At 37.5% G+C, this 22,435-nt stretch overlaps 1 protein-coding gene across 1 annotated transcript in view; it reads left to right on the top strand.

Moving 5' to 3' along the window:
- Positions 1–22,435, top strand: part of LOC136856988 (uncharacterized) — a 263,664-nt gene that overhangs the window by 1,719 nt on the left and 239,510 nt on the right. Inside the window, exon 2 of the mRNA XM_067135311.2 lies at positions 4,593–4,669. Coding sequence (XP_066991412.2) covers positions 4,606–4,669 — 64 coding nt within the window. The 5' untranslated portion in view covers positions 4,593–4,605. The remainder of the gene's footprint in view (positions 1–4,592; positions 4,670–22,435) is intronic.

The raw sequence follows: 22,435 nt of genomic DNA, 5'->3' as shown, positions 1-22,435 counted from the left end.
TTCAACGTATTAGGTCGTGTTACGTACATGTTGAAGAGATGTTAAGTACAGAACAAAAATGGCCAGCCGGACACCAGTGGGATCCGAACCCACAACCTTCCACTGGTGTCCGGCTGGCCATTTTTGTTCTGTACTTAACATCTCTTCAACACGTACTATATGTACGTAACACGACCTAATACGTTGAAAGTCTGTTTCGATTACAATGCGGTCATGAAAATTCAATATTCATTGCCAGTGAATACTTTGCCTGGGATACTAATCAATGAGATACCTCGATAGTTGTTGCAATCCTTCCTGTTCCCTTGCTTATAGATAGGTGCAATTACTGCTTTTGTCCAATCTGAAGGTACCTTACCAACACTCCACGCTAATTTTACTACTCTATGAAGCCATTTCATCCCTTCCTTCCCACTATACCTCACCATTTCAGGTCTAATTTCATCTATTCCTGCTGGCTTACGACAATGGATTTTTTTTACCATCCTTTCCACTTCCTCAAGCATAATTTCACCAACATCATTTTCCTCCTTCCCATGAGCTTGGCTGTTTGCAACACCACCAGGATGATTTCCTTTTACATTGAGAAGATGTTCAAAATATTCCCTCCACCTCTCCAGTGATTCCCTGGGATCTATTATGAGTTCGCCTGAATTACTCAAAACACTGTTCATTTTCTTTTTCCCTCCCTTCCTAAGATTCTTTATTACTGTCCAGAAAGGTTTCCCTGCTGCTTGACCTAGCCTTTCCAGGTTGTTACCAAAATCTTCCCATGACTTCGTTTTGGATTCAACAACTATTTGTTTCGCTCTGTTTCTTTCATCTAAGTACAAATCCCTGTCTGCCTCGGCCCTTGTTTGGAGCCATTTCTGATAAGCCTTCGTTTTACGTTTACAGCTGCTCTCACTTCATCATTCCACCAAGATGTTCGCCTTTTCCCATCTTTACACACAGTTGTTCCTAGGCATTACCTTGCTGTTTCTACTACAGCATCCCTGTATGCCACCTATTCACTTTCTATATCCTGAACCTGCTTACTGTCTACTGTTCGAAACTTCTCACTAATCATATCCATGTACTTCTGTCTAATTTCCTCGTCCTGGAGATTTTCTACCCTTATTCGTTTGCAGACAGATTTCACTTTCCCTACCCTCGGCCTAGAGATACTTAGTTCACTACAGATCAGATAGTGGTCTGTATCATCGAAAAATCCGCGAAAAACACGTACATTCCTAACAGATTTCCTGAATTCGAAGTCTGTTAAGATATAGTCTATTATGGATCTGGTACCCCTAGCCTCCCATGTGTAGCGGTGAATAGCCTTATGCTTGAAGAATGTATTCGTAACAGCTAAACCCATACTAGCTCAGAAGTCCAGCAAACACTTCCCATTCCCATTAGCTTCCATATCTTCCCCACATTTACCAATCACCCTTTCGTATCCTTCAGTTCTATTCCCAACTCTCGCATTGAAATCGCCCATTAGCACTGTTCTATCCTTGCTGTTGACCCTGACCACGATGTCACTCAATGCTTCATAAAACTTGTCAACTTCATCCTCATCTGCACCCTCACATGGTGAATGCACGGACACAATTCTTGTCCTAATTCCTCCAACTGACAAATCTACCCACATCATTCGCTCATTTACGTGCCTAACCGAAACTATGTTGCGTGCAATGGTATTCCTTATAAAGAGCCCTACCCCAGACTCTGCCCTTCCCTTTCTAACACCCGTCAAGTACACTTTATAATCTCCTATCTCTTCCTCTTTATCTCCCCTTACCCGAATATCACTTTCTCCTAGCACATCCAGATGCATCCTCTTTGCTGACTCAGCCAGTTCTACTTTCTTTCTTCCATAAGCCCCATTAATATTGATAGCTCCCCAACGAATTCCATTTCGTTCGCCAAGTTGTTTCCAAGGAGTCCCTCGCCTGTCAAATGGGAGTGGGACTCCATTACTTCCATAGGTCCGAGGCTTGCTTAAAATGTTCTGAGCTCAGTAAATTCATGAAGCAGGATGCTACCCTACTTGCACATAGTCCAAGTGAGGATCTCTCCTCTAACTGGTTATGGACCACCGGTGAATTGTATAGTCCTAGCCGCCTGAGCACAAGGATGGCCATGACTCAGAATATGTCCGAGATGCCCACTCCCATTCCATAGCAACTGGTATCCCGACTCTCAGGACCACTTACTAGGCCACTCAGCCATTGCCCATGTTTCACGAACTAGGACGTGACTACAGTAACCCACAAAATGAACCATAGGAAAATCATAGGAAATTATAAAGTTTATACAAATATTTACATTGAAACAGTCAGGGGAGAAAGGGTATAAAGTGTCTGGCGTCAATGTTCGTAACATTAATTACTGCCGTTGGTTGAAGTTTACAGCTTGACAGGGTAACTATACAGTAAATTTACAATATCCAACTGAACAGTTGAGAAATTACAGCTTATATACATATTTACAAGAGAGCAGCTTGGTGAGAAAGGATATAAAAATGTCTAGCATCAAGTGCGTCCCGTTGTTTTAGTCGTCGGATGACGATTGCAGCATTAACACATCAGTAATATGCAGAGTGGTCCAACCTTAGTTTATAATCACAGGGGGCAGGGAAAAATATTCCATAGTTTTATTTTTTATTTTTAGAATGTCAAATGAGGTTCTATAGGCGTAGTCAAACTGAAAGATGTCTGGTTGAAGTCCCGGGTTCAGTACGGTGAATTTGCTCAGCGTGGACGGAGACTCATTGGGTGTCACTGAGTACACGGTGCATTTGAGTGGCAACAATGACTGCAGTTATTTGTTGATAATTGTATTTATTGGGAATATGTTGTGGGTTAGAATCTTTTGCTTTTTAGTTTAGTTAACTTCATGTAGCTTTGAAAAAATAAATAAAAGAAAACAACCGCTCTAAATTTATACCCATTCTCAGTGAAACTTTTTCTATTATATAAAAGGAATGTTCGTTTGAATTAATGGCACGTTAGACCTAAAATCATTTATAGTTAACATTAAAATAAATCATGAATTTAAAAATTTAAAATACAATTAATTAAAATCCACATTTTAAGGCAAATGTGTAGTTCTAAAAATCGGTACAACACACTAACTGATGGTATTTGTTATAGCACAGACTCTTGACTGTCGTTTTGGATAAAATTATGTTATTTGGAGTGATAATATATGTCATAAAATCAAAATATAAGCTATAGGTTCAGCATTATGTGAAGGTGCATGTTTCGGTCCAGGTAACTAGAGGAAAGGGTGAGGTGGTTGGTTTGGTAAATCACTATCACAGGTAACTTCATTGAATAATGGCAATGTGTGATGTTGTTAATACCAATATTACCGTGGAAATCTTCGTTACTCTTTGAATTATCTCTAACTTCGGCAATTGGCGGTGTTCCGCGTACAGAATTGTTTTCAGAATCACTCACTGACTATAACCTCAATAGAAGTGTTTTCAACACTATTATGAAATCCAGTTCACTTTTTGACTCGACATAATCATCGTCATTCCTTAAACTATATATGTAATCAGTTAGACCATCATTGTTTGTAAATCCGTTGCCTCATAAGTCCGCCATCAATGTGCACAATATCTGCGGACACGGCCTTAACATTTTTAAATGTTCGTCACATGAAAACAAAAATAATTTTATGCGGCTCCTAGTGATAAACTTGAGGACTACACACTTCCTTGATAAGAATACACTGATATATGCTACCATCTAACAGAAAAGGAAGAACTACGGCAGTTCCTAGACGAGTCTGTATGAGGGATGAAATATCATGCCTGCCACTTTCGGCGAGTTCACGGAGGAATGAAAAATCATCCCTTGGTGCTCAAAGAGTTAAGCACTATCACTATCACGGGTAACTTCACTGAATAAATGGCGTCCGCCTCCGTAGCGTAATGGTTAGTGTTATTAGCTGCCGTCCTTGGGGGCCCGGGTTCGATTCCCGGTACTGCCAGGAATTTAAGAATGGCAGGAGGGCTGGTATGTGGTTGAATTGGTACATGCAGCTCACCTCCAATGGGGGTGTACCTGAAAAGAGCTGCTCCACCTCGGGATGAGGACACGAGTTTACTTTTTACTTAATAATGGCAATGTGTGATATTGTTAATACCAATATTATCGTGGAAATCCTCGTTACTCTCTGAATTATCTCTAACCTCGGCAATTGGCGGTGTTCCACTTACAGAATTTTTTTCAGGTGGGTTTATATTTTCAGTTTAGTTTTTATTGGGGTATGTGTATCAGTTAATAAGAGCTTTTGAGGTTCATCACTGTTCAAGAGCTTGTTAAATGCTTCCGCCATGATTTCTGCGGTTTCCTTATTGTTATGCGCAATTTTTCCAATCTTTATTTTTTAACAATAATGTGGGGGGAGGGTGTATTTTTGCAATTTTTTACCAAAGGCTTTGTGATAATCTCTTAGAATTGGTTTTGTAATAATTTTCCTCAATTGAGTTTATTAAATCTTTTTGATATTTTCTCTTAATTCTTCTAATAGTTTGGGTTCCCCTTTTGTGCAAGTTTGGTATCTTTACTGAATGCAAATATACTCTTTCTCAGGACAGTGTACGAGATGTCGAGCACGATAGTTGATGGTGAACAAGAAATGACAGAGAATGTGAACTGTAATGAGGAAGGTATGTATGTATCAAACAACTTGACCACTTATAAATCATAACTCACTGTAGAAACAGTGATATAGTTCTTAGTGATTCTCTAGTGCTATTTTGTTACGCTAAGTGCTTGTTTGTCTTGTTTAAACCAAGTGTTTTCTAAATAAACCATCCTGATTTTTTAATGATATGTAATTCTAATTACTGCTAGAACTTAACTTATTTATATTACTGTAAAATTAGCTCAGTTAAATCATTCAATACTCTATTCACGTATTACCTGCTATCATCACAGTGTCCACGCTATAAATACTGTACCTATGCATGCGGGCGAAAGTCTCTTCCTCTCAGTCGGTTTGTACTTCCCCACATTGCTAACTCAGGGCTGTGCATGCCTATGATGACAGGCTCCAGTTACCTGTTTTGGTCTACAAGTAATGGTTGAAATATGAATTGTGGCATAAGGATTGACACAGTAAATTGTTAGTGTGATTGTTTGTGTACTTTTGTATCAAAATGGTTGGAGAGATACTACAGAGCGATCCGTATAAACGTGAACTATCTGAACTACTTTAATGAGTCATAACATTGGAATCAATAATAAGACACATGTGCAACTATGGGAGATAATACACATACATACATACATACATACATACATACATACATACATACATACATACATACGTACACTACGTAAGATAAAGTCTGGTGATTCGGGGCGGGTGGGGGTACAATTTTTTTTAGATTATTCGGTCAGCAAAGAAACTGGTTACAATACTTTGTTGGGAGATTCTTCACTGAAAATGTTGGATGTTCCCTCCACCAGTATCCATACATAACTGTACTTGTTTCACCATATTCTGTTATGTTCTGTGAAGTGTATCCTTGCCATTGTTGCTTGTTGCGTGTCTAATGGCCTCACAGAGTTCAGCAGTTGTCTGAGGGCTATTCTTGTACACGCTGCATTTAAGATACCCCCATAAGAAAAAGTCCAGCGAGGTTAGGTCAGGTGATTGGGGGGCACTAAATTTTTGGACATTATTCGGTCATTAAAGAAACTGGTTGCAAGTTGCATGGAAATGTTATAGACACATGACATGTTGTTCCATCTTGTTGGAAATAACCTTCTGTCAGTTCAACATCATCTAGCTGTTTCACAAATGTTTGAAGTTGTCCGCATAAACTGCAGTGTCTACATTCGTATCAAAGAAAATGGGGCCAACAATCCTGGAAGCTGACAAGGCGCACCACACTCCAGCCTTTTCATTCTGCAGTGGTGTTTCATGGAGGTTTACAGCAGCCCAATATCTGCTGTTTTGTGTGTTAATGTAACCTGACAGATGAAACGATACCTCATCTGTAAACCAAATTATGGAGAGAATGTCTGGACGTTGAATAATAAACCCCTGAAACCATCAACAATAACGCATAGATCTGCTGCTTTCACTGCTTGCATCATATGCACTCTGTATGGTCGCAACTACGATATCTTCGCAGCTCTCTGAGATGTGCCATATGAAATGCCTGTCTTCTGGCTCAGTCGGCGCAACGATTTCTTGGGAGAGTTCTCGAAGTGTCTTTGAACATATCATTAGTCTCTGCACTCAGTGATGGTCTATGTTTACCACTGTCACTGTTTAGTACACCAGTTGTCTCCAGCTTCCTTACAATTGATAAAATTGTTGCCTTTGTTGGAACATCACGCACACTGAATTTTCTTCGGAATGCCCGTTGTGTTGTAACCAATAATTCTGTCTTACATTATGTGTTCACAATAAAAACACGCTCTCAAAGTGTGTACCACAAGTTTCCGTTACGACTGCCAGTTGAAGACTACGAACAAATTATTAATATGCCAACAGTGCTCGTTATTGTCATGACAATCAACAAAATTATCAACAGTGAGCAGCGGTACTGATTCTCCCAGAGCCACTGAGATCATTAAAAAAATTGTCCAGTTTCTACGGGCTTTCAGAGGGAAGTAATGACCTATTAAAGTAGTTCAGGTTTATATGGATCGCTTTGTACTTTTATTGTAGCCTAGTTTTTGTTAACCTTTATAAAAGCATAGTGTTTTGCTTTGAAGTGATATAGTAGCGGCATAATATTTGGCATTTCTCTACGTGATAATTGTTCATAGTAGAGCTGAGCATGTTAAGTCGCTAAAAGAGTAAAGGCCTTTAATTTTGTACTTCATTGCTTATGGCAACCTTTAATGTAATTATTTATTTTCCTAGTACATGGTGATTACAAAGCACGTCGCTTCACACATTTTATGCTTATAAAAGAATATATACAGGTAGTGTACAGAGTACCATAATTATGAATGTGTAATGTACACCCCCCTCCCCCATGCTTGCGCTATCTGATAACTTCTTGGGGATAGAGCTTGTAACAGCTGTTTCTCATGCATGCAGAACAGTCAGTCCGTTCATGATCTTGACATTCCTGACCTACTGAGTAATCAACCCCGTACCTTGGGAAATCCCCTTTCAAATGTGGATTCTCTATTCTAAGAATAACCCCCTTTTAAATGCTGGTGCAGGCTGTGGAGCAAAGAGCTAGAAGCAGTTTATGAAGTTTAGTCACAGTGTGTAGACGTGTTCCTTGTTGAGCTTCGTGTTTGAGTATTTCAAGCTCAACAATTCAGTATAACTGGTAGAAAATGTGATATTGTTTGGCTTTGATTTGATAAAGTTAAAGAGGAATCAAGTAAATGTGTGAAAAAGAAAAAAGAAAAAAAAAATTGGTGATGAAGTAGAGGGTTAATTTTCAGAATGAAAAATCGTGTAGCAAAATGTGCACACATAGTTTAAGACAGTGAAGATGATGTAGGTATGATATTTAATGAATTTTCAATTTTTGCTTAAAGATATACAGAAATTGTTTTCTTTTTTGAAGAAAACTTGTCATGTAATTTCCAGTAATGAATTCAGTTAATTTATACAAATATATGCAATAAAAATGTTATCTATAATAGCCTATATAAAATAAAGGTTTTTGCTTGTACATTGCTCAGAATTAGAAAAGAATGATATTTCTGTGCAAGTAGTGTCCATAGTAAAAAGGAAATGGCAATTTTTAGTTTCCCATCGTCTTTGTATATATGTGTATCATGATAAAATGTCTGAACAGAATTTAATGTAAATCGGTATATAAAGTCAGGGAATAAGGCACTGCACTTAAGTCTGTAAATAATTTTATTCACACTGAGTGAAATGGTAGTTTTGGGGGAAGGCCTAAAATTTAATTCTCAAATTTCTGTGTTATAATTGGCCCTACAAATAAATACTACATAACAAGCATTATAGATAATGCAATTTCTGTTCATTTATGTCTTATACAGTTTTATTGTACCAGCTATGATAACAAAATTGGTGAATTAAGACTTCTGTTGCTAAGTCCATATCAACATTGAGCATCGCTAACATGGAAATGTTGTTAATTCATGTTAACTGGCCATGGTGGTGGTTATTGTCGTGATTGTCTTAGGGTGAAAAACCACGTGGTCAGCAGCTCATATTGACAAGGAAAATGGCGAAGATTCTCAAAATGAGAAAAGTCATAAAGGAGCGATCACTTGAAGAATAAAAACTGAGTCAGAAAAGGAGGAAGGATTCGCTTTACAGTGGATGCCCTAATATCACTGCGTCGGAAGAAAATTAAAAATGAAAGCCTACAATATCGAAACCCCCTAAAATTTAATAACAAATAACGTTACGTTGACTATTGTTGTGATGTGCTTTGTCTCTTCTACTATCACTCATCTCTGATAGATGGGAATGGGATTACTGCTGCATCCTGAGTAGAATAGCCTGTCTGAATATTGGTGGGAAGTAGTTGGGGAGTTAGGTAACTTTCTCTCTTAGCATGCCATTCGTCTGGTTCATACATGTTCTGATAATTACTAGTACGTGACACACTGGTTCATTATATGTGGGTTGGGGTAAAGGTCATTGCAACCATTTTATTCTAGATACCAGCCCGGTGGGAAAATGCGACATATACAGATGAAAGGACAAGGTGAGAACTACAGTATGTGTGTGGACATTGAAGAACACGCTAACATTGTGCCACACATATTTATTACGGTAGTGTACAGGACAATACTGGTTTCATGGTGCAAAATAATTACAGCCAAGCACGCCTCCTGCATCACATCACAGTACAGCACACATTCAGTAGTAACAAAACTGGGTTTAAAGGGCCTCGAAGTAGTCCCCTGCAGCGTTCACCACATGCTGTCGAATAATGTGGGAGGCCATCTGCTTCACCATTTTTCCCACCATGTGTGAATCGGGTCATCTGTTGTCGCACAGCATTGGCAATGTCCTCTTGTGTCGCAAATCGCTTACCACGTAGTGGTTCCTTTACGTTTCGTATGAGATTAAAGTCACAGGGTGCAAGATCAGAAGAGTATGGCGGGTGCTCCAATTCTTCCCATCCCCAGCATCGCAGTTGCCGCTGTACACACTCTGCTTTTTGTAGTTTTGCATTGTTGTTCAGTCTGATTGCACTGTACACTAGATCCGGATGCTTCTCCCGAACGCCACATTGGTACTATCATACTAGGAAGTCTCTGTAGTACTCTGCACTCGCTGTTCTGCCATGTGGAACGAAGTGGTAAACATTGACACCCCTGAGATCATACGCGACGATCACAATCAGTTTCACAGGGGAAGGATTTCGATGGAACTTCTGCTGCCTTGGTGATCAGGCTTGTCATCACTTCATGGACTGATGTTTGAGTTTGCAAGAAATCAGCTTCATTTCCTCTATCAAATCCTATTTACAATGAATCAATAACAGTAAATTTCCACCTTTTTGATACTTATATTTACATTAAGCAAATCAATTATAAATAGTACATGTTTCATTCCCTCCATTTGGAACATCTTCAGCTGTATTACAACACTTAGGTGAAATTACAAAGTATTTATCTTCTAAAGAACATCTTAATAAGTACCTTGTTTTACTTAAAATCTGTGTAAATTTTAAAAATTGAAAGAAATTAAAATCAATGTGGTTGGTTGAATGGGGTGGTGAAATGGGAAGGAAATGGATTTACTTATTTTAGCCTATTTTAAAACTATATCTATTCATTGGAGCAGATGTTATAAAAAATGTTTTTGTTTCCAGCACCTTTCACTATGATATAATGACATTCTGCTTGTGTACTAATAAAATGTTTTTGAAAAATAATTTTCCTTTGTCACTGTTCTGTATTTTACAAGGATGTTCTTTTCAATTTGCTCCTTCCAAGGCAAATGTTGTTTGTTTTAATTTTATAAAAGTGTCTCTTGAATTCAATTAATTCAGGATACCTGAAGCTGATTGCTGTCTTACTGTTATTAAAAGAGCTTCCCCGAAAACTTGTTGTGTCCTGTGTCCTTGGAGGAGCGAAGGCTGATGCAGCCTTCCGGAACTCAAACATCAGTGAATCAATAACAGTAAATTTCCACCTTTCTGATACTTATATTTGCGTTAAGCAAATCAATCAATCAATCAACCAATCAATCATATATAATACATGTTTCATTCCATTTGGAACATCTTCAGCTGTATTACAACACCTTCCGGACCAATGAAAACAATTGTTCATCCGTCTCTAGGATCGTAGTATGTAAGTGCAAATGGTTTCTAGAGGACCCACTGCAATCGCTGTTGATGATTAAGATGCCAGATACCATACCACCTGGACAACATTTATGAAATAAAAAACATATGCCTCAACCCAGGATCGACCCCTCGACCTCTAGCATGCTAACCCAAAATTCTATCCACTGCACCAACTGTACAGCACCACTAATATATGCTGACAGAGGTAGTTACCATACATGTGGTTACAGTGTTGCCAGATTGCCACTCTTCAACGTCCTTTTTCTGCCGGATATACTCGCAGGTCAGACTTTTGTGAGAGACATTTTTTTTATTGCTGGCATGTGAGGAATCGTGTTGCGATGCCCAATTGTGCGAATTTCGCTTCACCCTGTATATTTTAGCAATGGAAAAATACCGGGAGGCCAACAAGGAGGTTAAGAAGAAAGTGAGGAGAGATAAACAAGTGTTTACAGACCAACTGACAACACAAGCAGAAGAAGCAGCAAGAATCGGCAACAGCAAAGAAGTATATGCCATTACGAGAAAGCTTTCTAGGAGGAACTTTTCAGGGCAGAAACCAGTCAAAGATTCAAACGGAGTAGCCTTGACATCTGAGACACAACAATTGGAAATATGGAGACATCACTTCATGGAAGTACTCAATAATCTTGGTGAGGAATCTAGAACTGAAGAAGTTGAAACCATTTTGGGGGATCCAGACATCTCGGTAGAACCACCAACATGACAAGAGAGTGCACAAGCAGTGAAACAAATGAAGAGTGACAAAGCACCAGGTGTAGATAACATTATCCCAGAAGCCCTAAAGGTAGATCCAGATTTAACAGCGGAAATCATGGAGCCACTTCTAACACTAATATGGAATGAAGAACACCTTCCTGAGGAGTGGAAGAAGGGTGTCCTCATCAAGATACCGAAGAAGGGTGACCTCTCGGATTGCAATAACTGGAGGGGAATAACGTTGCTCTCATATGGGGGAAAAGTGATGTCAAGAGTCATACTGAACAGAATAAGCATAGCTGTTGACAGGAGACTACGTCAAGAACAGGCAGGTTTCAGAGAAGGTCGGTCTACTGTGGATCAGATTAACACACTAAGGCTAATCATTGAACAATTTGCTGAGTATCAGACATCTCTGTATATACTTTTCATTGATTTTGAAAATGCCTTTGACCCTATCAACTGGAGGAAAATGTGGAAGGGTATGGAAAAGTTCGGAATTCCACAAAAGATAGTCCGTCTTACACAGGCAATGTATGATGGATATACTTGTCAAGTAGAACATAAAGGGAAGCTGTCTGAACCTTTTGCTGTAAAATCTGGAGTAAGACAAGGATGTCTACTATCACCAATCTTGTTTATCATGACAATGGATTGTATGCTGAGGGAGGCAACGAATAGAAAGCGTGGCATTCAGTGGTGATTAAATAACAGATTGGAAGAACTGGATTATGCAGATGATCTCTGTTTTCTTGCAGAATGTTTTCGGGACATGGAAATCAAACTGAATGACTTAAAAATAGAAGCTAAAGAAGTAGGCTTAAAGATTAATAACAAAAAGACTAAAGAAATGCGCATAAACCATCGTAACAATTGTAGCTTGACTCTAGATGGAATGGATATAGAAAGGGTAGAGGAATTTTGCTACATAGGAAGCATGGTAAGCCAGGATGGAGGTGCTGTTAGAGATGTGATGAATCGTATAATTAAAGCCAAAGGAGCTTTTGCACAGTTACGATCAATATGGAGATCCCCCCACATTTGTATAAAAACGAAGCTAAGGATATTTAACTCAAATGTTAAATCTGTGTTACTGTATGGACGTGAGACCTGGAAAGAGACCAAAGACATTACCACAAGGTTACAGACTTCTATAATTCGGTGTTTGAGGTATATTATGAGAATATGGTGGCCAAAAACCATCTCAAACAAAGACCTTTGGGAGGCCACAAGTCAAAGTCCCATACAGGAACAGATAATGAGAAGAAAATGGAGATGGATTGGGCACACCCTGAGAAGACCACAAGAGAGTATCACAAGGCAGGCATTGAGTTGGAATCCACAAGGCAGTCGCAGGCAAGGCAGACCGAGGATTACCTGGAAGAGAACCATAGACAAGGAGATTGCTGGAATTAACAAGACATGGAGGGAGGTGAAAGCATTGGCGGCAGATAGAACAAGCTGGAGAAATTTCGTCGGCCCTATGTTCCACATGGAATTAAAGGAAATAAGTCAAGTAAGTCAAGTCTGTATATGTTCATGATACATATAGCACAATTAAATTAGGTTAGGTGACGCTGTTTGAATAAGAAGAATTGAAATATTTGCCACAAAATGCGATCGGTCATCTTTGGTACTGTATCGTTTTCTCACTGTGTACACTTGCAAGATCTCTCCTAGACATTCGAAGGCGATGTCAGAGTCGACTAGTAATGCCCCTGAACTGCTGTTCTCTAGAAGAAAATTCAAAATGAAAGGGGATAACATTCATAATAAACGCATGAATAACGTGGCCGATAGCAGTTGTTAACTTGTTAGAAATAAAGGCTGAAGTAAACGATAGCTTAATTTTTAATGTTATATACTGAAATTAAGTAAAAATGTGATACACCTCAAGATATAGCAGAGTATATCACTGATTCAGAGGATAGTTTATATTTTCTCGTATCTAGTTAAAGTTTGGAAAGGCTTTTCCCATGTAATTTTGTAGCGAGAAGGTTAAAATTTCTCTACGTGCGCTTGAAATATGTTTTCATGATACATATATGGTTAGGTGACGTTGTTTGAAGAAGACTGGAACATTTGCCACAGAGGCCTCTGGAGTGCTACTATAATTTTTTCAGAATGAAATTAAGCGTACACTTTTACGTAGTATTGGATTTAGAAAACACAAGTTTCGAACAAACTTATTGCCATTTCATACCGATTTTAATGTGTATAGGCTTTTCCCCGACCGTTATGGAAAATCGGATATAACGACACTCCGTTATAGTGAGTAAATTTTTCGCCGCTATGAATTCTTGCTATATCGGACTTCTACTGTAGTTAAAGTCTCGTAATTGAATAACATATTCTCTGGGAGAACCAAAATTCATGAACAAAGTATTATTGTCGCGTTCGACAAGATAAGAAATATTTATATATTTCGAAAGATTCTGAGGGAGAGTAACACTACACCGGTTTAGTCGGGCCCATAAATGATGGGCTAGCTTGAATCCCGGGGACCTTTTGCTATGCTTTTTGGCCAGTTGCCGTTATGGAGGTGCCTTGGTGGCCCATTCTTCAGTTATTCATATACGTTTTATTAAAAAAAATCCATAATTTTATACCAAAACTTTTAAAATTTTTTAAGTAGTGAACAGGAAGATAAATGAAGACTGTTATGGTATAAGATTGCCCAATTTATAATTTAAGGGCTGTCCAAGAATTTTTTTCTTAAGAAAAGTGGCACTTTTTTGAGACTACCTAGCAACTACAAAAATGCATTTATTTTAATATTTCTTTCACCGAATTATTATCATTAGTGTTCTTGATGTCCCCTACTAAATGTATTAGTTTATCACAATTACATAAAGAATTATAACACATTCTTTCAAAAATGTAAAATTTCAAAAATAAATTTTCATTTCTTCATACTCAGTTTTTGAACGGGGATATATTTTTTCTCAGTTCTAGTACAGGACATTCCTAAATTAATTATCTTCAATTTGAGACCTTTTCGAGGTAGATATCTGAATTAGAACTCGACTTATTGTTGTTCGAACCTGAAAAGAAAGCATAATTTTTAGTTTTGAGCAAATTAAGTTTAAAGTTTTGTATTATGATTAGACCTCTTTCTTTTTACCTGAAAGTATTAGAATTCTCCCGCTGCATAGATTGGACCTTCCTCTTCAAGTTTCTTGTCCTCTTTCAGCTTTCTTCTTCCCCTGAGGTACCTCCTTTGCTGTCTTTGTTCAGCAGTGCTCTGAAGCTGACTTCTGCGTACACGTGCCTCATCAGCTTGTGACCCTCCTGATGCTGAGTACATACCAGGCACAATCTTCATTCTTCTTAAAACCTCTATTTCAACCTTGTTTCCACAATTAAAGTGTAAAACTGCATTCATGACACCCAGTTTGAGAGTGGACAGCCCCACATATGTATCTTTTCTACACCTCTTCCATACTGTACCGTTGAATAACTCATTGGTACTTTGAGCCAAACCATGATGACATTTTGATAACATTTTTGGATCACAGAGCCTTTCATATATAGGCTTCATTGCATGTAGGACTTCTAGTGGTATTAATGCTTTATGCTTATCATTGTCAAGTAGATTGCCAGCTTTGGCTCTTTGGTATGAACACCAACTGTCTGTTCCTATAGGGCACCTTTGATGGGAAGGCCTGTCTTTATGGGCAGTCAAATGATACAGTGTTGTCCATATAGCATTTGTCATATCTTTTATGAAACTGTAGTTGGAATGCAAATCAATTCCAATATAATTCTGACACTTGTCTATCAGTGCTCCAGATAATTTGCCTCTTCCACCCATCTTTTTTGTTATGTTGTACAAATTTTCTAAGAGCTGTTCCTAAATGCTTTTGGTAGTGGCCCAGACATTCCAGTTTATTGACTTCTTTACCATTGTATGGATTGGAATCACACACTGCCTTGTAACTTTTGGAATCCCCATCCCTGTAGAAATCTACATACTCCAGACTTCTACTCTCACTTGAGCGAGAAAATATTTTTACTGTTCCATATTAGGTGAAGACACACTGTAATTTTTGGCACAGACTGCAGCATGATCAGCCTTCCAACCTAAATAGGATGGGGAATGCTTATCATCATTTGAATGCTTCTTACATCCAGTACAGTTTGTGGACATTATCTCAACAACGAATATACATCCAAATGCACACAGGTAAACAGGCAACGTGGCAATATTTTCACTCAAAACACGCAGTTATGGAAACCATGGAAACTCCCATTACCAAAGAGTATTACTGCTGCATACAAAGAGATCGCACGTGGAGCCATCTATGGAGAACTATTCTGCAACTAGGAGCGCCAAACTTGAATTAAAACATCGAAAGGAACCATGAAATTCTCCGTGCAGCGATGCCACGCCCACCTCAGACCGAGACACGAGTGCACTGTTCCCTTTAAATCAATTTTCTGAGTATATTTATGCATGAAACAAGTAAGAACTATACATTTTCTTAAAATAGAAGAATTAAGCTTTCATTAGGAAACAAAAGTGAAAATTCCGTCCAAATACGTCATTTCAAACGTATATGAATACCTTCATTCCATTTTGTGCTGTAGCTTGAAGTTGTTTACTGAGTGAATCAATCCTGCTGATATTGGTGGATTTCTTGAATCTATTCGGTGTTGCAATATCATATGATCTGAAATATCATATTTGGACATTTTTTATATTCGTGGATTAAGGTGTTTTGTCTCCTAAGATGTGAATGAGCAATATCACAGAGAGTTGGTAACCAGTAAATTGTGGAAGATTTAATGGTTCCAGATATCAGCCTCATAGTGTGGTTTAACTGGACATCAATCTTCTTAACTTGGCTGCTGTTGAGCCAAGCTAGTGCACAATATTCAGCCATGGAGTAGACTAGACCAAGTGCAGTCATCCGCAGCACATTTGCTTGACCACCCCGTGAAGTGGCCATCGGTTTACACAGGATGTTGTTTCTTCTGTCTTCATTTGTTGGAGACCTTTTTCTACCTCTTCTACAGTAAATGGGTCTGCAAAGTTTATTGAATATTTTACAGTTTGTTTGAGGATTATATAGTTCTGTATTAATCCTTTGTGTATGAACTTTATCTAACTGAGCATTGTTAGATATTGACGCTATTCTTTTAGCAATTAAGCTTTACTAAGACGGGAGTGTGTGTGATGTATCCACAAAATGCTGTCAACTTGTGTACACGGATTTAAATACAATTATTTACAAATTAAATGCACATACCTTAATCACTGTATCACATACAAAACACTTCACTCCGAGAACATCATCAAGCCGCCATTTTAACAGTTGCCTATCACAGCACCTGGAGTTTGTAACCTAAAAACACAGTTGAAACAGTTGATTACTGACTGCTTACATCGGCATGTCAGCCTAACCACAACATGTGTTCACCAGTGAAACTCCTACTAAACAATAACTCGTCTCTACCATCAAGACCACCTTTTTATATAGGTGCCTGGCCAGGCTTCTAGAAAGATAAGTTACAAAAATATCTTCTTGTAAATTTTCGAGTGCCTAACAACATGGTTATAATGTACAGAATATTCTACCATCATCTCTTCTGATCTAGAGCCATTCTTGATGTCACAGTGTTTTTCATAATTTTGTGTCAGATTACACATCATATACAGGTAATAATTATATAATATTCATTTACAGGTATTTACATTAACTGAACTCATATAAATGTCTATATACAGTGCATGTTTCATGACATGACCTCACAGACACTGTGGTCATTCAACTACGTAAATAATAATACTAATACTAAATGGATATAAACACTTCATAGCCGTACATTACAAGTAATAATAATCATAATCGTAAAATAATAATAATAATAATAATAATAATAATAATAATAATAATAATAATAATAATAATAATAATTCAAGCTTGATACTTGCATTATTTACCCATGGGTGAGAGAATGTATATATTTTTTTTTAAGTTCTATCAGTTTATCACATTAGCATCATGTTGTCACCTCTTTTGTTTCTAATGGTTGTGAATGAATTTGTAAAGGAGACAAAAGAAGCATATGGGAATAGGGAGATGAAGTTTACTATTTGTAAACAATATTGTGGTCTGGGGAACGAACAGCAAAGTACACGAACATCTTGATGCACTGAACAAGAAAATTGAAAAGTTTGGTATGAAAGTCAGTGCTGAGGAAAGTAAGACCGTGGTGATATCAAGAGGAGAACGACAAGAGAAAGGCATTGTGAAAATTGGTGCTCAAAGCCTTGAAATTGTGAATGGTTTCAAATATGTAGGGAGTGAATTAATGCAGAATACAAGGCTGGACATGGAGATTAGCAAGAGGGTGCAAGAGGGCAATGCATTCTATCAGAATGTGAGAAACCTTGTCTGGAAAGGGGAAAACCAATGGATGTAATGAGATAGTGTACACAATGTATTATGCACCCATATTTACTTATGCAGCTGGGACCTTGACAGTGACCAGTAGGGAGCTGAGTAGAATTCAAACCAGCGAAATGAAATACCTAAGAAGTATGATTGGAAATAAAAAGGAAAGACAGATTGAGGAAGGAAGATGTGAGAAAGGAGTTTGGGATGGAAAACCTAAATGAGAGAATCGATAGGAGTAAACTAGGATAGTTTGGATATGTAAAGAGGATGGAGGAGTAAAGAAAAGCAAAACAGTTGATGGGGATGAAGTTTGAGGGAAAGAGAGTGAGAGGAAGACTTAAAACAAGGTGGATCGATTCAGTAAAGAGGAGTGCAAGGAGAAGAAGAAGAAGAAGAAGCCTGGACTGGTACAAAGTGTAGGAAGAAGGAGGGTTGAAGGAGAAAGGTGGAGACCTGGCAGATAAGGGGAAAGGACGAGGAGGAGGAGGAGGAGGACGATGATGATGAGGATCTTGGCTGTAAGTTGTCCAAAAATTTCACCAGGAGAGGATTCTTTAGAAAGAGCCTAAAGCATAAAACTCTATATATATCTCTCTTAGGTTGGTTTTGGATGAAAATACTAATAGTGAATTTTTGTTCTGTTCCAATACAGTGAAAAATAAGAGAAATATCAGTGGCAGTCATGTGAAAGTCTAAGAGCCAGTAACTTAGCTCTATAAACTAAAGAGAGTTACCATTGAGATCGTTCTGGCAATGTTTTAAAGGCTTTGTACACTTGTCAGTATTTTTTTGAATATTAACGTGGTACTCAGCTTTCTTTTATACTGGAAGGAAGAGATCAAACAAGATAAGGAAATAATGCAAAAAGAAGAAGAAGAAGAAGAAGTAAAGAAAATGAAACTGCAAAGGGCTACAGAAGGCAAGGAAGTGAGTACGTCACAACAAGCCGATGACGGAGAGGCATGCCTACTTTTGTGCCTCAGAGTCTGGAGAACACGTGAGTGGTGGACAAAAATATTGTGTACATGCTAAGTGATTGTTCCGTCAATGACAGGTACTACAGCCAGTCTTTAATATAATTTATAAATGAGAAAATTGAATACATTAATGACCTAGATTTTAAAATGGAATGCCACTATTATCCTGTATTGATGCCTGCCAGCAGCACCTTGGCCTGGGGAATTTCTAGGGAGTTGTTTATGGGGGTAGTGATAGAAGTTAGGGAGTTTTGGGTCAGGCTCAGGAATGTGTAAAGTTTATAGGTGGGGAATGTAATAGGAAACGTGCATAGTGTGTATTAATACATATGTTGCGTGTGTCTTCTAGTTCAGTTATATGAACATAACCACTGCTGATCCATCTGGGAAATACAGTTTTATTATGAACTTGATTCTTTTCAGATACCATTTCAACCATGACTTGGACAGGCAAATCTAGCCTTACTACATCCAGTTATGATTTCACCATTCCCACTACAGGTATTGTAGCATCATCTGCTAAAGAAAAATGAAAGTAAATCAGAATACTTTCAAGACGAGGAAAAAAAAAAAAAACTGCATCATCCTTGGATTCATATGTGGTTAGATCAACGCCAATGCAGAGGAAGTCTTTGGATGAGCAGCAATTAGCTTGATTTGTATTTGCAACAAATGCTGCTTTTCTTATTGTTGAACTTCTTCAAATTAAGCAATTTATGCAACTGCTTTGCCGAATATGCATCTGTCCAGACAGAAAGGAATTAGAGGACTTTTATTGGAAACTATTTAAGAAGAAAAAAATAAAACTTGGTAATTTATTTTGAGAAATCTGTCATTGTGTGTCTAGGATTTGATGGTTGGTCAAATGTTCACAATGAACCTTATAATTACCACCAAAAAGTAGTCTATGTTTATTTAATAAACACTATTGATGCATGTGGTCATGCTCATACTGTCTGCAAGAACTGACTGTTAACAGCATTCAAGAATGTGAGGTGGACATAAAGTGCAACGTTTATTCTATTGTCACAGGTGATACTGCCAGTGATTAAAAATGCATTGTCTGCTTAAATGATGAAAATTTGAATGTCAGCCAGCATGTGTATTAAATCTACTGGGAAATGACATTCAAATTCTAAATGTGAGAGAACATTTTGATAATTGTAATAAACTACTGTACTTCAGAAACAATCACTTTGCTAAAGCATTGTACAGAAAATCTTGTGCCCCAAAACTTGTTCTCCCAAGTGAAGTGCGCTGGAATACCATGGCAGATTGCCTGGAGATATATGTTAAAGGCTGGCCAACTTTGGTGCAAATATGTGGAGATAATCTTGAAACTATTGACAATGCAGTACATACACAAATTTCTAATTTTGTATTGAAACAGGATGTAGAGGATAGGATTAATTATTTGCCCTGGATGCTGTTCAAAAATATTTCAGAGTCTGTACATATGTGGAAGAATCTTCAAACTGAATTAAAAACATGTTACACGAAAATTCAAAATCAGATATTATATGGTTTTGACACCAGTTCATTTCTTAGCTTACATACTGGATCCAAAAGAACAGAATTCAGCCCTCAACTTACAGTAACTGAAGAAGAAAAGAAAGCAGCATTTGGTTTTGCAAAGTCAACTTATTTGTAAAATTCACTTCTTCCATCCATTGTCAAGTTTCAATCAAGGAACTTGCCTTTTCAAGAGCTATTTTTTGAGAAAGAAGTTTCAGCATAGGTTACAACCTACAAGTGATGGAAAAGTCAAAAGAATGACAATGATAAATTCAATGACGAAGATTTTCCCATTATTTAACAGTTACATACAGCACAGGCTTCTTCAACAAGTGTTTCATCTTTTAGGTTAGTGGATTTAAAAGCAAATAATCAATTAGGCACAGAGAGAGCTTCCAAGCTGTTAAATTTCATAGTGATGTGAAAATGTAAACACTAAACAGAAAAGTGAAATAGTGTTTATAGAGCCTACGTATAGTTATTCTTTGAATCTTCTTTTTTTTTTTTTTAATCATTTATAAACCTGTAGTGCTTTTTGAACTCTACTTAAGTTTTAGTTATAATATTGTGTAATAGCCACTAATTATTTTGTGTTCACTTTATTAACACTGTAACAATAAAGCAACTTTTCTGCAAAGCCAAGAAAACAACATGGGATAAATTTATTAACACAATAGACTACAGAAAGGATGGAGCCAAAGCACACAAACTACTGAGTTCATTAACCCTTCAAGCCAGTATTAAAAGTTGGTCAATTTTTACCCTACAGTGGTACTAAATTTTAGAAAAATATAATTTTACATGCTGTCACAAACATTGCTATAACTTCTAAATGACTTGTCTGATTTTGTTCAAAATAAGTGGATATGCAGTTCATATCATGCATGTATCTACATATGAAAAGGTGGCATGCAAAGTGATAAAATACCTAATTACCTTCTTGTTGGAATAAAATTTGAATCAACAGGTGTCCATGACCACTTCGGTGAGCATTTATGTATATACTATCATTATGTACATTACACGTAATTTCCTGCTGTGAATAATCATCATCACTAACACTTTCATTATCACTCGGATTATTTTCATCACTACTTTCACCTAATATGTTATCGAAAGCTGCATTAGATAAATACAGATCATGTGAGGAGGCCGCCATGTTGTTTACAACAATTTATGTTCATGAAACAAATTCTTTTTACACCAACACAATGCCGCATTACGGTAGAAGATACTCCCCTGCATAGAATGATACTCTGTGCTGCGAGCTGTGCTAAAAGTTTACGTTGACAACCAACAGATGGCACACAGATGTACATCTAAATCATCGCTAGCCTAGTCCATACAAGTATACGTCAAACCGCTCCTGCCTTATGTTTTGTAGGTCTGTACACGTACACATCGAACTGGCTTGAGCAGTTAAACAATAAGTACCCGGAAAAATACAGCCACACTATTAAAATAAATGGCAATGTTATCACAGATAAGAAGAAAATTGCCAGTAAGTTTAATACATTCTACCTAAACCAATATGAAATAAATAAGAAGTTGAAAAATAAAGAATGGAAACTAAAAAAAGAAACAGACAACGCATTTGGGAGCGCACATCTAGAAGAGGTATTTACATGAGATTTCTCCAAGGAAGAAATAGATGAAGCAATTCATAACATACAAAACAAAAACAACCTGTAGATGACAAAATCTTCCCAGAATTTATAAAACGTATCAACCCCAATGTACGCAAAACACTCCTAAAAATTTACAATGTCTTTTGGCTCAATGATTTACTCCTACCAACAGAGTGGACTAAAAGCACTATCATCCCAATTGTAAAGTCTGGGAAAGATTAAAACAAAATGGAGTCATACCGACCCATAACCCTAACTTCAATACTTGCCAAAATATGTGAAAAAAATGGTATCAGCATGTCTAAATTGGTGCAGTAAAACCTCATTAATTTGAAGACGTTGGGACGCAAAAATCAGATTTTGAATTACGTGATTTTTAATTAACCGCCAACTTGCAATTCAGAAACCAATACAAAATAAATAAGAAGTTGAGAAAAAAAACGTATTTGGGAGCACAAATCAAGAAGAGGTGTCACAAAATATTCTAAGACTCTTACTACATGCAATTAACCTTGATTCACAGTTTAAACCTTTCAAATGCCATGGAAAAAAAAAAAAAAAAAAAAATTCCAAAATGTATCCAACAAGGTGCATTTACAGTACCGGTATTGAAATAGTGCATTTGGATAACTCATTGACAAACGTAACTTCACACAACGAAAGAAAAGAAAGAAAGAAAAAACCGTGATTCAAAGACAAAGAGAAATATATGCTGGCTCCCCTGTGCAAGTGCTTTATTCATTGGACTACTGTACTGTATGCATTTTAGATGCCCTGTACTTGCACGGAAAGTACCCGATGCCCTTAAAACATTGTGGCTTATTGAACTTTCCTATGACGAGGGGAGAAAGTCTCTCGCTTCCATCTGCATTACAACACAATACAGTAACTCTATCCTTGTTCAATTTCCCGCCATGGCACACC

This window comes from Anabrus simplex, chromosome 1 (genome assembly GCF_040414725.1).
Source record: "Anabrus simplex isolate iqAnaSimp1 chromosome 1, ASM4041472v1, whole genome shotgun sequence".
Classification (NCBI taxonomy): Eukaryota; Metazoa; Arthropoda; class Insecta; order Orthoptera; family Tettigoniidae; genus Anabrus; species Anabrus simplex.
The sequence above is the reverse complement of the archived record's forward strand: the minus strand, read 5'-3'. Positions and strand labels throughout refer to the sequence as shown.